The 21,374-nt window shown below is 34.7% G+C and overlaps 1 protein-coding gene and 2 pseudogenes across 1 annotated transcript; all 3 read right to left on the bottom strand.

Annotated features, from left to right (window-relative positions):
- Nucleotides 1-4,488: 4,488 nt before the first annotated feature.
- Nucleotides 4,489-13,994, bottom strand: LOC120143370 (annotated as a pseudogene).
- Nucleotides 13,995-14,140: 146 nt separating this feature from the next.
- Nucleotides 14,141-16,247, bottom strand: LOC120143399 (ras-related protein RABA1f-like). Its single transcript, XM_039157728.1, has 2 exons — nt 15,900-16,247; nt 14,141-14,631 (listed from the first exon to the last, which is right to left on the bottom strand). The coding sequence occupies exons 1-2, from the start codon at nt 16,118-16,120 to the stop codon at nt 14,202-14,204; spliced, it is 651 nt and encodes a 216-aa protein (XP_039013659.1). The 5' UTR covers nt 16,121-16,247; the 3' UTR covers nt 14,141-14,201.
- A 3,107-nt stretch (nt 16,248-19,354) lies between these two features.
- Nucleotides 19,355-21,038, bottom strand: LOC120143428 (annotated as a pseudogene).
- Between the last annotated feature and the right edge of the window lie 336 nt (nt 21,039-21,374).

Consider the following 21,374-nt stretch of genomic DNA (forward strand, 5'->3'; position numbering starts at 1 on the left):
CAGCTCAAGCAGATGAATTACCTTCTGTTCATGCTTAGCTGGCAGCTGGTTCTAATCAATGGGTTTTTATTCAAGTGATACCTATCATGTTATGCTTGAGTGTAAGAACATCACTCAACGGGCTGAGCGTTTTGGTCTAGATAATCTAGTTGTGGTTAATGGTATGTCGTTAAAAGTTAATATGGTTAGTAATGTTATTTTTACCATCATCCTCTCTTCATTTGTTTTTGGATTATCTTCTGCATGTGCCTGGTGTAACAAACAACTTGCTTTCGGTTTTAAAGTGTTCTAGGGACAATGGAGTTTACTTTGAGTTTCACTCACATGGGTGTTATGTTCGTAATAGTTTTATAGGTGAAGTGCTACTTTTAGGGAAGGTTAAAGATGATATGTATATGTTTTCAAAGTTCGGTTCACCAGATGTTTATGATAAAGCTCAATCTAATCTTGTTGATGTTAACGGTTCTAATCTATATGATCTCTGGCATAGAAGGTTAGGTCATACCAGTTATAATATTGTAGTAAGAGCCTGTAAGGCCATTGATGTATCGATTTCTTCAAATGTTAATGAAAAGTGTGATGCGTGTTGTATTGGCAAAAGTCATAAGTTGTTTTCCTATTCCACTTCTATTTATCATGCTCCTTTTGAGTTAGTGTTCACTAATCTTTGAAGTCATGCTCATATTGCCTCCAAAGGGTTTAAATATTTTTTGACATTTGTTGATGCATATTCAAGACATACTTGGATCTATTTTTTGCAAAACAAGTCTCAAGTTGTCATATTGTTTCGGTTGTTTCTGGATCTATTTTTTGCAAAACAAGTCTCAAGTTGTCATATTGTTTCGGTTGTTTCAAAAATTAGTGTTGACTCAATTTGGTGTTCCCATTAAAATAATTCAAAGATATTGGGGGTGGAGAATACAGGAGTTTGTCTCGTGTTCTACTACAAGATGGGATTAATCATAGGCTTTCATGTCCTCGCACCTCTAAGCAGAATGGAGTTGTGGAGAGGAAGCACATACATATCATTGAACTTGCTTTAGTCTTGTTAGCTCAAGCATCTATGCTTGTGCAATATTGGTTTTATGCTGCCATAACTGTTGTTTATACTATTAATAGGTTACCAACAAAAGTGTTGGATGGTATATGACCATGTGAGAAGCTGTTTGGGAAGAAACCAGATTATGCTTCGATGAATGTGTTTGGGTGCAAGTGTTTTCTGCACTTAAGACTGTTTCAAACTCATAAGCTTGAGTTTCGATCTCAAGTATGCACATTCTTGGGTTATAGTTCTCAAAACAATGTATACCTTTGTCTTGCTTCGAATGGGACGATTTATGTGTCTTGCCATGTGGTTTTTGATGAATCTTTTTTTTTTGTAGGCTTAGCTAATAAATCTCCTACAACAGATGCAGCTGGTACATCTGGAGTAGAGCCAGTTGATCTAGAGATTATAGTTGATATTCAGTAATTACGATCAATGACAGACTTTCTAGATGTTATTGATGAACTGCATGGTTTTGTGCAGGATGTTTCAGGGAATGGATCACTAGAAATGGCCGATAATTTTGTTTCTGCAGTGAGTTATGATGAGGTGATGGTTCCTGATAATCAGATTGATGTGCACACTGGTGATGATGTTGTGCAAGAACCTTTGGTGTCTAACTCTGAGGATGATATTGTGCAAAAAACCATTGGTGTCTACTGCACCTGCTGTGAATATTCATCCTATGCTTACAAGGAGCAAGTGTGGTGTTTCCATACCTAAATTGTATGTAATGACCTCTAATGCAGTGGAACCAACCAATGTGTATGATGCGTTAAAGTCTCTCAACTGGAAAGTAGCAGTGTATGCTGAATTTGATGATTTGTAGCTTAATAGTACGTGGACTGTGATGAAGTTACCACCTGGGCGATTAACTATAGGATGTAAGTGGATGTTCAGACTGAAGACTAAGCCAGATGGATCAGTTCATTGATACAAGGCTCGCTTGGTTTCTAAAGGTTACTCTCAAATACTAGGGCAGGATTTCACTAGGACTTTCAGGTTGATATAAATAATGTGTTTTTAAATGGAGAGTTGGATGAGGATGTGTACATGCAACAACCACCAGGGTTTGAGCAATATGTTTTAGATGGCATTCAGCTTGTGTATAAGCTGAACAAGGTGTTGTATAGTCTTCGCCAAGTACCTAGGAATTGGCAAGCTTGGTTAAAATAGTGTCTACTTTAGCTTGGGTTTACAGAGTCTAGGGCTGATACGTTATTGTTTGTTTGTAATAACAATGGTGTTTATACATATATGCTAGTATATGTTGATGATATTATTGTTACTGGTAGTTCAAGTATTGAAGTTGATGATGTGGTTCGCCAGCTGGGTATTGCATTTTTGTTAAAAGATCTTGGAGATCTTGTCTATTTTCTTGGTATTGAGGTTGAAAAGTGTGGTGGATCGTTAGTGCTGAGTTAACGCAAGTTTATTCTTGAACTACTGATAAAAACTGATATGGATAAAGTCAATCTTGTGGTAACACCTATGATTCTGGGCAAGTTTCAATCTAATGTTGGTGAACTGCTATGTGATGCAAAGGAGTATCGTATCATTGTTGGAGCGTTGTTGTATGCATGTCATACTCAACCTGATATCACCTTTAGTGTGAATCAAGTAGCTCAGTAAATGTATGTGCCACGTCAGGGTCATCTTGTTGATGTTAAACGCATACTCTGTTATCTTGTAGGTACACTCGATTATGGCCTAGTGATATCTCCTTATGACTTGAATGTAAAGGTAGTGGCGTTTGTTGATGCAGATTGGGGTGGTAACCTTGATGATATGAAGTCCATTTCTAGGTAGTGTGTATTTATAGGAGATAATCTTGTATCATGGGCTTCTAAGAAGTAGAAGACGGTTTCGAGGTCCAGTATGAAAGTTGAATATCGCAGTGTGGCTGATGCAGTAGCAGAGGTGACTTGGGTTGATGTACTTCATTTGAATATGGGGGTTGTGAGACAAGAAGTGTCAGTTATTTGGGGTGATAACAGTGGTGTTGTGGCCATGAGTAGCAATCAGTATATCATGTAAAGGCTAAGCATGTAGAACTTGATGTGCATTTTGTGAGAGAGAATGTTGCTGCTAAACAGGTGATCGTTAACTATGTCCCAACTAGCCATTAAGTTGTAGATGGGTTTACTAAACCGTTGTCCAGACCATTGTTTGAGCAATTTAGATCTAAAATCCAAGTTTTTCGTTTGATCATGGAGAAGGAAAATAAAGTAGGGAGAATATTATAGATATAGGTGAATGTAGGTTGTTGTGCAGTTAAGAGCAGTTAAGAGTTTTTGAAAGGGTTGTTATCGGTTAGACTTGCCAGCTAGGAGTGTGGTTAGTTACAGTGCACCTATATAAGCATAAGGATATGTTGCTATAAAAGATAGAGAATAAGAAATACTTTTTACTAAATTTGCATAGTTCTTTACACCTCTAGTTCAAGGCTTCACTCTGACTAATCTAGGCTGATCCGGGCCGCACACTTAGCTTTGGTGGGTGAGTCTCCCAGCGAAGATTTTCTGCATACACAATGACTCAATCCTGAGATCTTACTTAAGCGATATCAAGTTGTTTTACCACTTGAACCAACTCCATTGGTATATCCTTAAATATTTTTGATTTTATAAACATAATTATAGTTACAAACACATATAACAAATTTGAATATTTAATGAATTTTATCTAATATTTTTTTAAGTACATATAACCAACATCTTTAATAACTTTAAAAAATACATAAATATAAATATAAAAAAGTTAATATCTTATAATTCACCACCCAACTAAATACATAAAAGTATCTTTATTTTCATCACCATCTCAGTTTTGGTTTCATCTTAGTTCATGTGGAAGTTATGCACCATAAGATGCATAATTGTTAGGAAACATGTGGTATGATGAATGGGAGCTAAGAAACATATAGATATGGGTAATATGTACTTGATTGGCTGGAATGAGAAATATACGATGATTCACTAATTTCATTATTAACGATAGTTGAATTAAGTGATGATAAACCTGCAACTGAATCATGAAAGAATCCTCTCGTCTTTCTATGATTCATTATTTGATTATATTTATGTTTATTAGCCGAGAATTTATTGTAAGCTTTTTGTGATTTCATGTTGTTGGTAGCTTACAAAATTTATAGATGGAACAAAGATACATAATAGTCGTAATGTCATCTCCATGCCTTCCTTTAAATTCACCAACTTAACTTCATTCAGTAACGGAAGACCTTCAGCCTTTATGATCTTAACAAATGGTCAAACTTTAACTAATCTGATTGAATTCTTACCTACTTCACATCAAGAAGATATATATTTTCCCCATCAACAAGATATCTACTTCACATCTCTAAGAAGAAAATCAACTACATTGAGAATGATCCTTAACACACATTGACATTGTAGTTTCTAGAATTCAACTTATCAGAGCAATCAAATGATTTACAATTACAAGTAAATGATTTTTGCAGTATGTTAAACCTACATCAAGATTGTTCTGATAAGAAGAGTTCCATAAATAAACTGGCAGTGCAAATATATGCAGAAAATCCCTTATTGACCATTTCCACAAGAAGTTGTGTTGCCTTTAAGGTATCACTGTTTCGAAGAAACCCCCAAATCATTACATTATAACAAAAGCTATTAAAAGAACAACCATTATCCCTCATGCTTCTAAACAATTGGTGTGCTTCACCGGACAATCTCTCTTTAGATAATTCATTAATCATTATTGTGTATGTGTAGACATCTGGTTTCAAACCATTCAATGAGAGTTCATGAAATAATTTCTTTGCAACATCGATATGCCCAGCTTTGCACAACCCATCAATCAGGATACTATAAGAGACAATATTAAGTTTCAACTTGTTGTTCTGCATGGCCTGAAAAAGTTTCAATGCCTCTTCTAGTTTACATGTTTTGCATAAACCATCCAGCAAAGTCGAACAAGTCACTATATCTAGAACATGTCTCGAGGCAAGCATCTTCCTAAAAAATTCACATGCAGTCGAAACTCTCCCTAACTAGAACATATATTATATAAGTGTTGTATGTGACATTATTCAGGATTGGTTCTTTTTGAGATATTTCATGAAAAAGTTCCATTACCTCGTCAAACCTTTTAACTTTGCAATATACATTGTGTAACACCCCAACTTAGGGATCAAATTATAAGTTTCTGAAACTTATAGTCAATTTTAAAAGTGCAGGAAAAATTCAAGGACTTGAACCTGAATTTTACCAATCTTTGTTAGACATGAAAAATAACCCTCGGTCGGTTAACCCTAAAATTTCCCCAAATTTATCAAAACCCAAATCCCTAAACCCCCCAATCAAAGTCTCATCGGGCTCCGAATCCCTCGACGTCCAGCCACTGTTCGACCCCTCACTACCCCCCGTTTGATTCATCGTTGACCAGTGACCAAAGCCCAGGCATCATCGAAGCGTGATTCGGCATCGATCGACGTGAATCAAGCTTGAATCACTGCCGTAAACCCCACCAGTCGTTCGGTTTTATATGAATTTTGGCTACCTCGGTTGTCAACTCACCTCACCGCCATCGCCACTGAGTTCCTCATTGTCGTCCGCTCTTATCCTGTCTGATCTCCTCGTTCAAAAATTGCCCTGTCGTCGACTTCCGGTGTGGGTAAGGGTTTCAATCTTTTTCTTTTATATTAGATGGATTGTGGCTAATGTTTGAATTGATTATGGCTTGGTATGTTTTGTTAATGCTCTAGGAAGATGCGCATAGTGCTCCTCCGTCAGTCTATGAAGTTTCTGAAACCGGTCTAGTCAGACCAGATCGGTCCAAATCGGTCTGAACAGGGTCTGTTTAACCCGATCGAGTCAACCCAGTCTGAGTCAACTCGTCTGATTCAACTCGTCCGAGTTAATATATTGACTTTGACACGTTGACTTTGACCAAAAAGTCAACATTTTTTGAAAAGGTCATATGTTATGTTTTTCGACGACCTAAGTCTGAATCCGACGTCCGTTTTGCCAAATTCGCACCCAGTAAGAAGTTCTTCAGTGATTTACCTTCGGATTCAATATGGTTTCTCAATTAAGTTTAGTTTCTGATGTAAAATTGTTTTCTATGTATCTGAGGAATTATTGGACATTGAATTAAAGTTCGAGGGAAATCAAATGGAGTTTAAATGGTCGATCGATATGGCACGAAAACTGAGGTAATACTCTACTACATTTTGTATTCCCTTCAGAACTCATTGATGATGGTAAATGCATGAATAGAAATGATTGGTCCATTAGATGTATTTAACTATCATTGGACTCAGACATAAATTGGAATAAAGATAGAACATTCTATAAGACTCAGACGGCTTGAAAATGAGAAATTGGTAAACCGATCGGAAACAAATCTAAGTTCAGTGATTTAATCAGTAAATCAATTAATCTCAGGACTCGTAAAGTATGATTAATATAGTTAAAGGATAAATGTTGAGAATTATTTGGAAAAGAAATTACCAAAAATAGCCCTATGGGGTAAAAATTATGAAAATTCCCTTGTACTGTAAAAGACCAAGACTTCTCCGGATGGTAAAAGATAACCCATAAAAGACATACTTGACCAGTTATTAAAAATAGTGCATATGTTTGAATTGAAAAGAATTACCATAATGTCCTCGAGCTATGTAATAATTATAATAACCTTCATTGATCAAAGAAACTAGAATACTTGAAGCCTATTATATCATAAGTAATGTCACTGACAGATTTGAATGAAATGACGATGATACGCTTAAAGTGTAAAAAGTTCAATGGATGGCTATAATAATAGAGACGACCTGAGAACTCATATCTTGATCAACTTAAACCTTGGAATCATCGATTTAAATTTCAGAGCTATATTGTAAGGCCCCTAAAATATAAAATAACCCAAAGAACGTCTAAACACTGGAATAACTAAATACCCTCAAGCTCTGAAATGAATAAATCAACCTAAAATACCAAATGACCTATAATTTATATTTTCTGAGATAACACCCGGACACTGAATTATCGAAGGTATTTTACACGTCTGAATTTCTTTAAATGACTAAATTATATAACCAGGTAGAACTGAATGAAAAAACTATGTATATGAATTTCATAAATGATTGAATTACTATGGAAACTCTGAAGTAATCGGGATAGACTTAACTACTAAATGACCTAAGTACCTTCAAAGAACTAGAATTAAGTGAATAACTCAGACAAGTCTAGAAACGTTGATGACCTTATATGTTATACCGCCCTCAAGGGTTTTAAACCTCGAATCAATCAAGTCGACATTTATTGGTATCATTGCAATACATAAAAGAAATAAATACCATTAGAATATTTATTCATCTCCTCAAGAACTTATCAAGGATGATTCTTATATTGACCAGATCAACTGGTGCAGTTAGTAATAAGAAGTGACTAATAATAATGAAGTATCACAGTCCAAATGATTGACAAGTATTGCTGAGTTGGGATCGTTGGTTCAATTGGACTCAAAATCTTGATATTTCAATACATAATCCTAAATACCCTTGATTGTTTGAGTAATGGAATCACTTTCAGTAAATCTGAATCTAGAATTATTCTGCTATAAAGATTCATGAACACCTTCCTGAATGCACCTGAATAAAAATGGGTCCTAAGGTATCAATTTTAATGGTCTGATAGATCTGTTAGTAACTGATCCCTTTCAATAGGACCTCATTCCTGGAATCCAATCAAATTACATAAGTTTTATGTTTTCTATTCCTGATAACTATCAAGTGCCTCTGAAAAAAAAATACTTGGATTCTCTAGTGTGTTCTCATGTACTATATGACTGCCTTATATGTTTTGAAATACGTTTCACCGAAATTATTGATTTACTGGTTTATGAACTATGGTTTTATGTTTTCACTGTTTACTACTTGAACTGTTTTATTGGGACATCATCTGGGTAGGCTGAAGGTTCAGTGCTAATCAAACTGATAAATCCTTACAGACTAAGGTGACCCTTGGGTAGGCTCTAAGGCCCCGATAAACTTTCTTGGATAGGTTCTCAGGACCTAAGGCACTCCCTTGGGTTAATCATGAGACTACATATGGTGTATGGGTGGAGGGAAGTTATATGGTTTATTTCATTGTCACGTTTATGAGATTTTACAGGATCACGATCCAGATATGATGGTTACTGCTAAAACTGATTTCTACTAGATTTTATATGGGTAGAATTCTAGAGTATGGAGGTTCAGCTTTGATCTAGTTGGTGAATCCTTACGGACCTAAGGTGAACCTTGGGTAGGCTTCGAGGCCCCGAGTAACTTTCTTGGATAGGCTCTCAGGCCCTAAGGTATTCTTTTAGGGTTATGTACTTAGGGTAAGCCCTTATGGATGCAGTTCTGGGGAAATGCATAACGGTGTTCGGTTGGAGGGTTCCATTATGGTTTTGAAAATATGTTTTAAACGGTTACTGTTTTAAAAGATCTATATTTTTTCATTGGTTTTAGTTGGAACACACTAGACATCTTATTCCAATCTCTTGAAAGCATGGTTCTCTGAATGTTTCCTATGAATTGAGATCTTCTTGACTTTTACTCGAAAGAAATACCAGTGGAACCACGGTTCATCTCGAAAACCTGTAAATATCTGGATCGATAAGGAAATTTTATGGCTTTCCATTTATCTGCATGTTCTTCAGCATTATATGGTAGTTTTGTATTACTGGGTTTCCCAAAGCTCACTCTTTGACTCACTATTTCAGGTTAAAATGATCAAACCAATGCAGCTATCGACATCAGTAAAGGAGTTTATTCGGCATTGCTTGCAGAGTATGGTGTATGTGATTAGAGGGCATGTAGATTATATTTGGTTTTATTTACAAATATGAAATCTGGTTTATTTTTTAATATTTGTAAATTTCACTTTTGTACTTATAAATTGTTTTATGATTTTATGTGTTTTAACTGAAATTTTAATACTTCGAGATTTTTACAGTGGGTCGCTCTGGTGGCCCTAATGTGACACCCTGGATTGGATCGGGCCACCATCAGTCAGTGGGTGTTACACATTGATCACTGTGTTGTAACTAACTATATTAGGTGCACAACCCTTCTTAATCATCAATCGTAAAACTCCTCTAGCTTTATCCACCTTGTTTCCCAAGCAATGACCATTTATTAATGCATTATAGGTAAAGAGATCAGGCTCAATCCCTTGCTTTATCATTATGTCAATAATATCCTCAGCTTTAGAAATCATTCATTCCTTGCAATATGCATCAATCAATGTATTATATATGACAACATTAGGCTCAATGCCATGCTTTATCATTGAGTCAACAATATGCTCAGTTTCAAAAACTATCCCTTCCTTGCAATGTGAATTGATCAATATATTATACGTGAAAATATCGAGGGAAATATTGTTATCCACCATTTCATTCAAAAGTCTTGTTACCTCCTCCTACTGGCCCAAATTACACATACCATGAATTAAGCAATTGTAAGTAATAGTGTAACACCCAACTCCCGTATACCCATACATATACGAGGTACATATGTCACATCACTAATATTATTAATTCTTAAATTTGAAATCCCGTATAATTTTGTTTTATTTTATAAAACATTTAATTCACTTAAAAGAAAACATACATTAACTTAAGTAGACAAACAAAAAGAGTTGTTCAAACAATTCATCATTTTACAACAGTTTAATCTACATACTGATTAGAGTGTTTTTACTAAACCCTATTACATGACAACTAAAATATGACAAAAGTAGATAGGTATGTCACACGGTTACTGATGAAACGACTCTGACTGGATGTCCAAAGATCTTCTTACTCAGCTGTATTCAACCTACGTGTGAAATAAACACACGTTAAGTATTACTTATTGGGGCATAATTAATCACAAGTGAAGTTCTAGGAACAATTTATTTTATTATACTTCACGTATCAAGGAATATTTAAATTCAATAGGAAATTCATACAATTATTATGATTTCCTTATCATTTTTGCACACGAAGTGCCCTATCTGGAAATTCATACACTTAGTATGATTTCTCTATCATTATAGCATACAAAGTGCCCTATCTGGAATTTCATACACTTAGTATGATTTCCTTATCATTTTAGCACACAAAGTGTCATATCTAGAAATTCATACACTTGGTATGATTTCCCTATCATTTTAGAACACAAAGTGCCATATCTGGAAATTCATACACTTAGTATGATTTCCTTATCATTTTAGCACACAAAGTGCCCTATCTGGAAATTCATACACTTAGTATGATTTCCTTATAATTTTAGCACACAAAGTGCCCTATCTGGAAATTCATACACTTAGTATAATTTCCTTCTTATTTTAGCGCACAAAGTGCCATTTGGTAATCACCATACATACATCAATAAATCATACCATTATGATTATTATAGTATATACATACATAATTAAATGCACTCAACTGGCTCGTCTTGCTTAGATATCCAAAATGGGAAGACAATTACTCTGGAACTTGGCCCTTGCCTTTCGCCTTACGCGACTCAGGAGCTTGATTTCGATCTATCCCACATTTATTAAATACATGCATAATATCAATTGTTAGTGTATTTCCTAACAATTATAACTTAACATTAATCAAAATACTTATTATTAACCTTTCTACAACAATATCAGTCCAACTTACAATTTATGGCCCTTCAGTATCGATACCCCTTCTATGGTATCGATACTACCCTACTATGGTATCGATACCCCTTCCAGTATCGATACCAAAATTAGCTTTGATGTTTCTTGGTATCGATACTCTTACCATGGTATCGATACTACATAGTTTGATACCGATATTGATTGAATCAGTATCGATACTTTTCTTATAATTCAGCCCAATTTTTGCCTATGGTATCGGTACTGTTCTATCAGTCCAACTTACAATTTCTGACCCTTCAGTATCAATACCCCTACTATGGTATCGATACTACCCTACTATGGTATCGATACCCCTTCCAGTATCGATACCAAAATTAGCTTCGATGTTTCTTGGTATCGATACCCTCACCATGGTATCGATACTACTATATTTTGGTATTGATACCCCCTCCGGTATCGATACCAAAATTAGATTCGATGTTTCTTGGTATCGATACCCTTACCATGGTATAGATACTACATAGTTCGATATCGATATTGATTGAATCAGTATCGATACTTTTCTTATAATTCAGCCCAATTTTTGCCTATGGTATCGATACCCCTGCCCAGATTTTCTAGTTTTCAACCCGAAACTTACCCAACTTTGGCCAATTTTCCTCTCATTTACCCCTAACAATATTATATAACACTTCTCTACTTAACCTACTAACTTTCCTTCATTTAGACGCTTAAAACATCTAATATTCCTCAAGAGCATTTGATTTTAAGAATCACACCACAATTTCTAACTTGTTATTTCACTCAACCAATGCTTCTAATCTTTCATTTACCTTATTGAAAGTCAATTTTACCTACAAACATTAATAAACCTTTATATATTAACATATCATTATAAAACTCATTTTCTAAAATCTCTTTTATTTCCCTTATCTCATTATTTTAATCCCATCTAAACCTTCATTAAACTTCCATCATATATAAAGATTCAATAACTAGCAAAAAATGAAAGAATAAACCATTAAATTGAAAACTTACCTTTGAGCTTATGAAGTAACTCTTCTACGGGGAAAGAGGAAGAAGAAGAAAGAGAACTTTTTGCAGCCTAATCCCCTTTTCCTTATCTTTAATACTAATTTAAAATACAACTAAATTTCTCTTCCCTTTAAAAGACTAGAATGCCCCCTTAATAATCCATTATCACAATTTAGTCTAAACTATTTATCCTAATCCTTCTCATCTTTCATTATTTAATAAAATAAATCCTCATATTTTTTAATCATTTCAATATAGTCCCTAAATTAATATTTGGGGCATTACAAATAGTATATGGTCTAATGCCCTTAACCTTAGTTCAGAAAAGATATCAAGAGCCTCCTTTATCGATATGTGCTTACAAAAACAATCTATGAATGTGTTGTATGCTATAATATTGGGTTTGAAACCTCTTTCTTCCATCATCCTTAGAAACCTAACAGCTTTAACTTTACTGCCGATCTTACACAAACCATTAAGAAGTGTATTTTAAACAATTAAATTAGGTTGATACCTTCTCAACCATTTCATCAAACAGGCTCACAGCCTGAGAAACCTTGTTTTGCTTGCAAAGTCCATTAATCAAAGTGGATAGAGTAACAACACTAGGTCCACCAAACTTGAGGACAATAAAGCTTCTACCTTTGGGAGTTTTGGAGAGGAAGAAGAAAGAAAAAAAAGGTGAAGATGAAGAAGAAGACAAAGGTGAGTCCTTCCCAACTTGTGACATATGCACAATTAAGGGATATTAGATTTTGTTTCAAACTATGGGTAAATTGCTCCCTTGGTCATCCTTATTTTGACCTTAATACAAAAATACCATTTTTAATACTTTATGGGATTTCCCTCAAGCCCAATTCTCTTTATTCTTAACCCAAATATTTAAATTAGACTCACTTAAGTACTCCAAGCTCAACGTTATACCTGAAACTACTAACCAGATTTTCGGAGTGTTACAATGACCAAGCCCCACCACCCCTCTCACTGACAATTCTCGATCCACCGACAATTCTCGATCTAGTAGGAGCAACGACTAATATCCTAATAAATTTTAAGTTTATTTATGAATGAATATAACAATTGCAATCAAATCAAAAGCAATCATAGTCTTGAATTTAATTTCTATAATTAACAATAATTTCAATACACAATTAAATTAAATATTTATAGAAAAAAATATACAAGCACAACATAAATAAACAAATCACTAAAATCTATTATGACATAAGAAAGAATAAAAGTAGAGTGCACTCCTTGGAATCATAAGCATAAATCATGTCCTATTACATGTTACCTTGATTTTAAATGAAAATAACAAACTTAATTTTAACAAGGTCGTTGTAGTATAATGGTAAGTATGTCCATCTATTACACAAGTGAATGGGCTCAATATTTGGTAACGGTGAATGTTTTGTATTTCCTCCTTTTCTATTTTAAAAGAAAAAAAAAAGTTGAAAAGAATGAAAATAAATGGATTCACCTAAACTTAAACCAAAGACCTACCTACAGTGTGTTAGATTGATGTGATAACCAACTACACCACAAAATCTGATGTCTTTTTAGTTCAACTAAACCTTATAATTATGTTAAAACATGATACCTACAAGTGTAGAAATATCACAACTACATGATACGCCTAGTGTCACTCTCCCTGACGGTTTTTGTTTCTATGGATTTTCGATTTTTTTTTCAAAGATTTGTGAATGGAAACTCCGGCAGCAGCATCAACACCTTCGAGGATGGGATGACTCTGCAATATCTCCTCAATTTCATCACGTATCTTCCATGAGATTCCAGTTTTGAGGATACCATGCAAATCCTAAACTCCAGTTGAATGCAAATGACATCTTTCCTGTACCTGTGATAAAAGGCAACCCTCTTTCCTTGCTCGTCTGTCACCTTTGCTTTCTCCTTCACGATTTTCCTTTCCCAGAAAACAATTCAACCTATTCGTTTTGTCTCTCGTGTCTTATTACCTGAGTACCGATTACATTTATTTTTATATATTAAATTAAACTATTAAAATTAAAAGAAAAACATTTTTAAATTCTATGTTCGGATATTAGAGTATGTAATTCGAACATTTAAATTTATGTATGGTTTTTTTCAAGTTAATAATTTGAAAATGATAAAAAAAGATTACCGTATTACGGATATCCGAACATCCGGGTCAGACACAGGCCGGCCAATCAAGTACCCGAGGACCCTGGGTACCCAGATTTGAACACCTCTACCCCATGCTTAGGTTTGGAGTTGGATTTATTCATTCTTGCTCCCGTTTTGATATTTCTTTGTTGTTTTTATCAATGAATGCTAGGAAGATGAGTATATTTTAGACTCAAATATGTACACCAAATACATACAAGACACGAGAATCAAATACCAATGTTTTAAGAGGAAAAAAAATAAGTCTTGTGCTTAATGAGATGAAAAACCAAGGTTGAAAATTTGGATATTCGGAATCATCTAAACAGTTACCCAGAACAGCATCCTTTCTTGACTGCCGAAACGTCGTCCCTAGATCCGACATTGATGGTTTGTCCCTTAGGCAATACTGTATGATCAACCTCTGCTTCGAGTGCTTTTCGACTGACCACGCGATATATTTGAGCTAGTACTTCAGTGAATGCATCCTCCACATTCGTGGATTCAAGAGCAGATGTCTCCATAAAGTAGGTTTTTTCTCTCTCGGCAAAGTCCTTGGCGTCATCAGTGGAAACCGCAAACAAGTGTCGCAGGTCAGCCTTGTTACCAACGAGCATAATCACGATACTAGCATCTGTATGATCTCGAAGTTCCTTCAGCCATCTCTGGACATTCTCAAACGTGACACGTCGGGTAACATCGTATACAAGCAATGCACCAACAGCCCCTCGGTAATATGCACTTGTAATTGCCCGGTATCTAGAAAAGAATACAACAAGAAACTTATAAAACACATCCATTTATAGGAGAAACTACAAATCAGGCATTCACAACCCAAAACACTGCAAGCAGGGAATATTCAAAATCAGAATCTTCTATTGATTTCTCACAATGAAAGAAAAGTACAAGCAAGAACTGCAGTTTCGTGATTCCCCCTTCACTAATTCACGTCGATGAAGAAATTTCATCATCAACCGAGCAATTTATAATAAAACATGGAACGGATTATTGGAAATTTACCCCCCCCCCCCCGACTTCTTTTCAAAGAGAGAACACAATTTTCATTTCATGCTCAACATTTGGTGCCCTTTTTCCACATAAATGTTGCCCATCTATGCATAGATGGCTCTATTGCAAAGTACCCGATTACGCAACACGTCGATGCTTTCAGACAAGTCCAGGCATCTAAGGTTACAGATATAGGGCATGTATCATAACTGAAACAGACAAGCTAATGAGGTCTGAAATTTCGGAATAACATTAAGAACTTCAAAACCAGAAGTAGGCTAGAACAATGACGAAAAATACCATGATTCATTTCTGTAAAAAAAACATGATTCAACTATGACTTTTCAGAAAAGTAGGTTTATCCCATCTTTTTACTAATGGGTCAAAGCACGCAACATTTATTAATTAGACCCAAAAATAATATTCTTTGTAGTCCATCAATTAGAAAACTCACTCTGGGATTTTTGTATATAGCTTACAACAAGCTAATTTGTACTTCAAAATTTCAAATCGAGTTTGCATTAAGCCAATCATGAAAATTTTTCTTTCAAATATGCCCCTTAAATCAATACACCAATCCAAAAAATTGCCCCTTTTCACGAAAAAACCGAAGCCCAAGTCCACATACATTATAATTGAAAAGAAAATTCTGAATGCAACTTATCCGCGCATTTTCTCAGCAACCAAACAACCCAACAAAGAAAACAAAAATTCCCATGTACCCAATTTCACCAAAGCAATACACTAATCTAGAACTGCCAACTTTTCCTCTAATGCTCCAAATTTTCATTCAATGAAAACACTTATAAAAACATAATTAAACAGAAAAATGGAAAGATATTTGAGTATAATTTTCCTACGTACTCAGCAACCAAACAGCCTAAAAAATCCAAAATTCCCAGCATTATACCAATCCAATCAACAACGAAAAACCTCATTTCCCTCAAATCTATCAAATTCCAGAACCCCATTAACCAAAACAAAGAAAATGAGAGATGGGAATAATGATAAAAATATACCTTTCTTGTCCAGCGGTGTCCCAAATCTGGGCCTTAACAATTTTATCCTCGACCCGAATGCTTCGGGTGGCAAATTCAACTCCGATTGTAGATTTTGATTCCAGGCTAAACTCGTTTCTCGTAAATCTCGACAGCAAATTCGATTTCCCGACACCCGAATCTCCGATCAACACCACCTTAAACAAATAATCGTAGTCGTCATCCGCTCTGTATGCTGCCATTTGGGGTCACCGGGTCGGATTCTTTACCGGTTCTTAAAAAATTCAAATATGGATTTTATGATGAAATTTTTATCAAGTGGCAGAGAACAGTGGCATTAGAGAGAGTAATTTAGATTTTTTTTTATCTTTTAAATGGGGTTTACAAAATTTGGAGCTGTAAACATTCTGTTTCGATTTTGTTAAAAGAAACTAATATTTAAGTTTTTAAAAAGGTTTAAATATACAAAATTGGTTCAATTTATTTCTTTAGTTTCAATTTATTGTTTAACGTTTATTTGTTTTAATTTAGTGTCTAACATTTCATTTCATATCTTAATCAAGTAATGATGGATCATTAATTTCGACAGTTTAATGACATCTGACATTTGTTTAATGTCAAAAAAAATTATAATTAAAATAATAAGAAATTAATTAATAGAAATTAAAAAAATTAAAAAGTTAAGAATCTTTTTAACTTTTTACCTCTTCCTAAATCATTTTCTCTCTCTTCTCCATCACTCTTTATTATTCTTTCTCTACTCTTTTCCTGAAATTGAATTTACAACCCTAAATCAGTTCTCAAAATCTGTAGACGGGAGTAAAGGATCAAAGAAGACTGGTAAGCTGTTGTTTGATCCTTCGATTCTCGGAATCTAAGAGAGGTCTGTTTATTAGGAAAGTGATGAACTTTCTTGTTAGAAGTGAGATTCTTGCTAATGAATGTCCCGTACTTGGACAATCTTTGATTATAACTTGAGATGGTTGGGTCATTCCATCGACCATTATGTGAGCATGGATTCTGGACACCCCCTTGTCTTTGTGAATGATGACATCACACCCTTCAACAAATCAAAACACAGAGGAGAGGAGAACAAACCCCCAATATAGCAAAAGAAAACAAAAATTAGCATCTAACCATTTCCACCCAGAAAGAAAAGAAAAGAAAGTGAAAGGGAGCAAATTAGATAACCTTTTCGACCCACAGTATACTTTCCCTTCTTGAAAATATAGTAATCATCTTCTTCTCCTATTTCTTCAGCTGCCCAAATGGAATAGGGTTTCAGAATTGAAATTAACGCAATGCAAAAATGAAGCAATAGTAGCACTTCAATTAAGCTTTAATTACCTGACGAAGGATCGACGGGAAGCAAAGCCCAAACCATTGTTTACCACCTATCCGATTCTATTAAAATTAAATTTAAACCAATTTTTTTTCTGCAAACTCCAAATGCTATGATCTTTCGAGGTTAATTGCTATAGTACTTCTGACGGATGAAGCATAAGGAGAAAAAAAATATCGTCGAGCTCGGAGCTGCACCCCGTTTGAACAACTTGAACTTTATGAACCCCGTTTGAATTCAATTTAGGGTTCTTGAATTCAATTTCCAAAAAAAGGTAAAGAAGGAATGGGAAGAGAGTAGAGGGGAAGAGAGGGAAAATGACTTAGGGTTACAGGGTAAAAATTTTAAAAAGTTTTTAATTTTTAATTTTTAATTTTTTTCAATTTCCATTAATTAATTTATTATTATTTTAATTATAAAATTCATTTTTTAATATTAAACAAATGTCAGGTGGTATTTAACCGTCGAAATTAATAGTCTATCGCAGTTTGATTTAAACTAAGTTACGGAATAAAATATTAAACACCAAATTAGAACGAAATAAATATTAAACACTAAACTAAATTCAAGTACATAAGTTGACCACCTTTTTTTATATTTAAGTCTTTTAAAAACTCAACCCAAAACTAAATGGAATATTAAAAATAATGGAGAGCTAATGTTATTTAAAATTAAGATTAAATAAATAAAAGTATAAAGCTAAAATTATCGTTGTTATGTCAATTAAAAGTGAGTCAGGTCAATAATTTCATTTACTACTAATGGATATAAGTAACATGTAAAATTTTATAATGTAGCAAGATTAATCCTCAAAATATTTTTTTTTCAATTTTGCTTCAATTTTGTTTTACAATATCAATTTCATGATGTCATTTTTTTTAAACGGTTCCTTTTAATTATTTATATTCTCAAGCCATAATAGCAAAATTAATCTTTAATATTAATATTGATTTTCAGTAGCGTCGTTAATTTTTTTACAATATTAACCTCAATATTTCAAAAAAATCCAAACAAATCATTTTTATCTTTTATATTCTCGGGTATAATAGAAAAAAAATTTTCTTCAATATTTGCAAGAATTCTGGGGTAAATTTATAATTTTCAAAACTCTATGGTAATTCTATAGTTTCCTAAAATTTGTTTGAAGCCCTAGAAATTCAAGGACTTATGTCCCCAATTTTTGGTTGAATTGTGATTGTTTATAATTAAATGATTAAAATAAAAATATATTTATCATTAGATTACTTATAATATAGTTTATCCCAATAATTATATAGGGAATGAAATTTTGAAGTACCGAAATAATTATTTTAATAATCGAAATATATAAAACATCGTGAAAAGAAAATATTTGGGAAGAAACACTATAGAAGTGTCTACCCAATACCCATGCTTTAAACACAGTTTCGAAAAAATAATTAATGCAATTAGCTTTGGTTGAGAAAAAAATAAAAGAAAATAGAAATAAAAAGTAGAAAAAGTTAGAGGAGTTCTGCAGTTGATGGAGAAGGGTTGTGCACCTAATATAGTTAGTTACAACACATTGATCAATGGATATTGCAAAGCTAAAAGGTTAGACAAGGCAATGGAAATCTTTCATGAAATATCTCGAAAAGGACCAATCCCGAATATTGTCACATACAACACTCTTATGCAAAGTATGTTTCGGTTGGGGAGAGTTTTAACTGCCAGTGGGTTGTTTAGGAAGATTCTTGCTTCTGGACAAGTTCCAAATATGGTGACATGTTCGATTTTGCTTGATGGGCTATGCAAAAATGGTACACTCGAAGAGGTGTTGAAACTTTTTCAAGCAATGAGGAACAACGGATTGGAACTTGATACTGTCTCTATTAATATCTTGATCGATGGGTTGTGGAAAGCGGGGCATATTGATGTTGCGAACGAGTTATTTCAGAAACTCTCGTTCAATGGTTTAAAAACCGACTGTTAACACATGTACCATAATGATTGATGCGGAACAACATTATGTTTTTGCAAAATAAGACGAGCACAAACTCGAATAACAGTTATACGAGATTGAACTCTTATTTGGAACCTTTTCGCTAATTCCTTTTAATAGAAGCAAAAACAGAACAGACGGATGCAATCTAGCTATAGGACATGCTGCTGGAATAGTAAGCGCTGAGACGCCTAGCAGAATGAGCCCTTTCCAAGCACCCTTGACGAACACCGGGTTCAATTAATATATGGAACGCGGAGCCTCTGTGTATTGGGGCCGGCTACCATATCACGCCAAAGCAGATCAGAAAGTGCCATTGTCAAATCTCCCACTTTTCCTGCAACAAGAGATCAAAATAAAGCGTACTTTGGTAAGGAAACGAGAACTAATACGTTGTCACTAGGCCGAAATTCCGAGGTAGACTAATCATGCAATGCAACATTATTACATATGCGACGAATAGATGCACGTAAATAATAGATCGTACATACCATCTCCAATAGGCTGTTCGTCCCACGCGATGATCGGCAATATCGGTAGGGTGCTTCCTATATACATCATTTCAGCTGAATGTTTGGCTTCCTCGACGGTAAGATCGGCAGTTTTGACACTTTTAAGACGCCCTTGCTCGACCAACTTAGGTGCTAATTCCAGAAGCCTTTTTGCGGTACATCCGCTTAGGATCTTATCAAATGAAGGCAAAATAAGCTCCTTATCATTGGTTATAAATGCTACATTCACGTTCGGACCCTCGGCGATAAAACCTTCCTCATCAACCCAAATTGAAGCAAATGCACCCTTGTCCTCGGCTTCCATCACTGAAAGAACATTTGGCAAGTAATTCACATTCTTCATTGTAGCGAAAAGAGGTGACTTCATAGGGATAGTCGAGGTTATCACTTTAACCCCGTCGTTGTGTTGCGAGACGACATCGTCGATGACTACAGCGTAGAATGCGGATGTAGGGCATCCAGAAGGAGAAAGCAAGAAATTACCGGGACCGGCACTCAACCAGTAACGCAGAGTTCCTTCCTTACACCGGGACGCTACTGTCAACTGCAAGAGAATACTACGGAGAGTAGATCGAGGAAATGGAGACGTGATTCTCGCTTTCGATGCCGATCGAAGGAAACGATCTAAATGAGCATCTAGCTCATATAGATAGCTACAGAAACATGACAATTTATATTAAGCTTCATAAACATAGGTTAACTGATGTATGAAAGAGTTATCATGAACATGAAATTTCGTCCTTATTAATGCAATCATCGAACAGTCTCCTTTGTACAGAAAACAGAGAAATCATGAACGTACCCATCTAGAATGACCGCTGTATCGAACACAACCGTGCCCTCGATGAACCATGTGATCATCAATGGGGATCACCATCATGGCAGGATCGAGAATGATCCCTCCAAACACGCTGGAATACATAGCCGGATACGGTTTCTTCTTTTCCGGACTCCACTTCTCGTGCAGCTTTCCAATCAACTGATGACACAAACGTAACAATTCATCCATGAACACATAGAAGAACCAAACTCTTTTTTCCCAATTGAAGAAAAAAAACAGACCCAAAATCAAATGGAAAGTAAAAATTGGGGCTTTGAGTTTAAAGTATTAACCTCAGATGATGATGAGAACACATGAACTTTAACATCATCGTCACTTCCATTCTCCATTGAAGCCATTTCATCTTCAGACTCAAACAAAGAAGAAACAAAGCAACAAATAAGCTGAAAATGTTCAAAAACACCCAAAGAAGAGTCACTAAAACAATACAGAAGAATTAATCACCTGGTTTGTTGGCCATAGTGGTTAAATTTTGTTATTAAACGATTCTCTTTAGGAATTGAATGAATGGAAATGAGGTTTTGGATTATATAAGAAAAAGTGGAATCTTTTATCTACTCAATATGCTATGTTTTTTGTCCTGCAGTGCTTGGAGAGAAGTGGTTTATTAGTTTAGGGTTTATAAAGCTTAGAGTTTCAGGTAATTCTGACGTTTCTTCTTTCTGGTGGTTGAATAAGGATTAATTTAGATTATGCATTATATAAATAAGTTAAATATAATTGTTGGTACTTAACTTTCACACTTATATGCAATGTAGTACTCAATGTAATTAGACACCTATTTTTTTTGGTACAATACCCAACGTTTATTGTTTTCGGCTGCAATTAGTAACTAATAGAC

The sequence above is a fragment of the Hibiscus syriacus genome, unplaced genomic scaffold, assembly GCF_006381635.1.
Source record: "Hibiscus syriacus cultivar Baekdansim isolate YM2019G1 unplaced genomic scaffold, ASM638163v2 tig00110847_pilon, whole genome shotgun sequence".
In the NCBI taxonomy this organism is placed as follows: domain Eukaryota; kingdom Viridiplantae; phylum Streptophyta; class Magnoliopsida; order Malvales; family Malvaceae; genus Hibiscus; species Hibiscus syriacus.

Excerpts from the sequence above, each read along its gene's own strand:
- LOC120143399 (XM_039157728.1), bottom strand. The coding sequence starts at position 16,120 with ATGGCAGCATACAGAGCGGATGACGACTACGATTATTTGTTTAAGGTG. Across the intron at positions 14,632-15,899 it reads GACACCGCTGGACAAGAAAG|ATACCGGGCAATTACAAGTG; the intron begins GTATATTTTTAT and ends ATTCTTTTCTAG.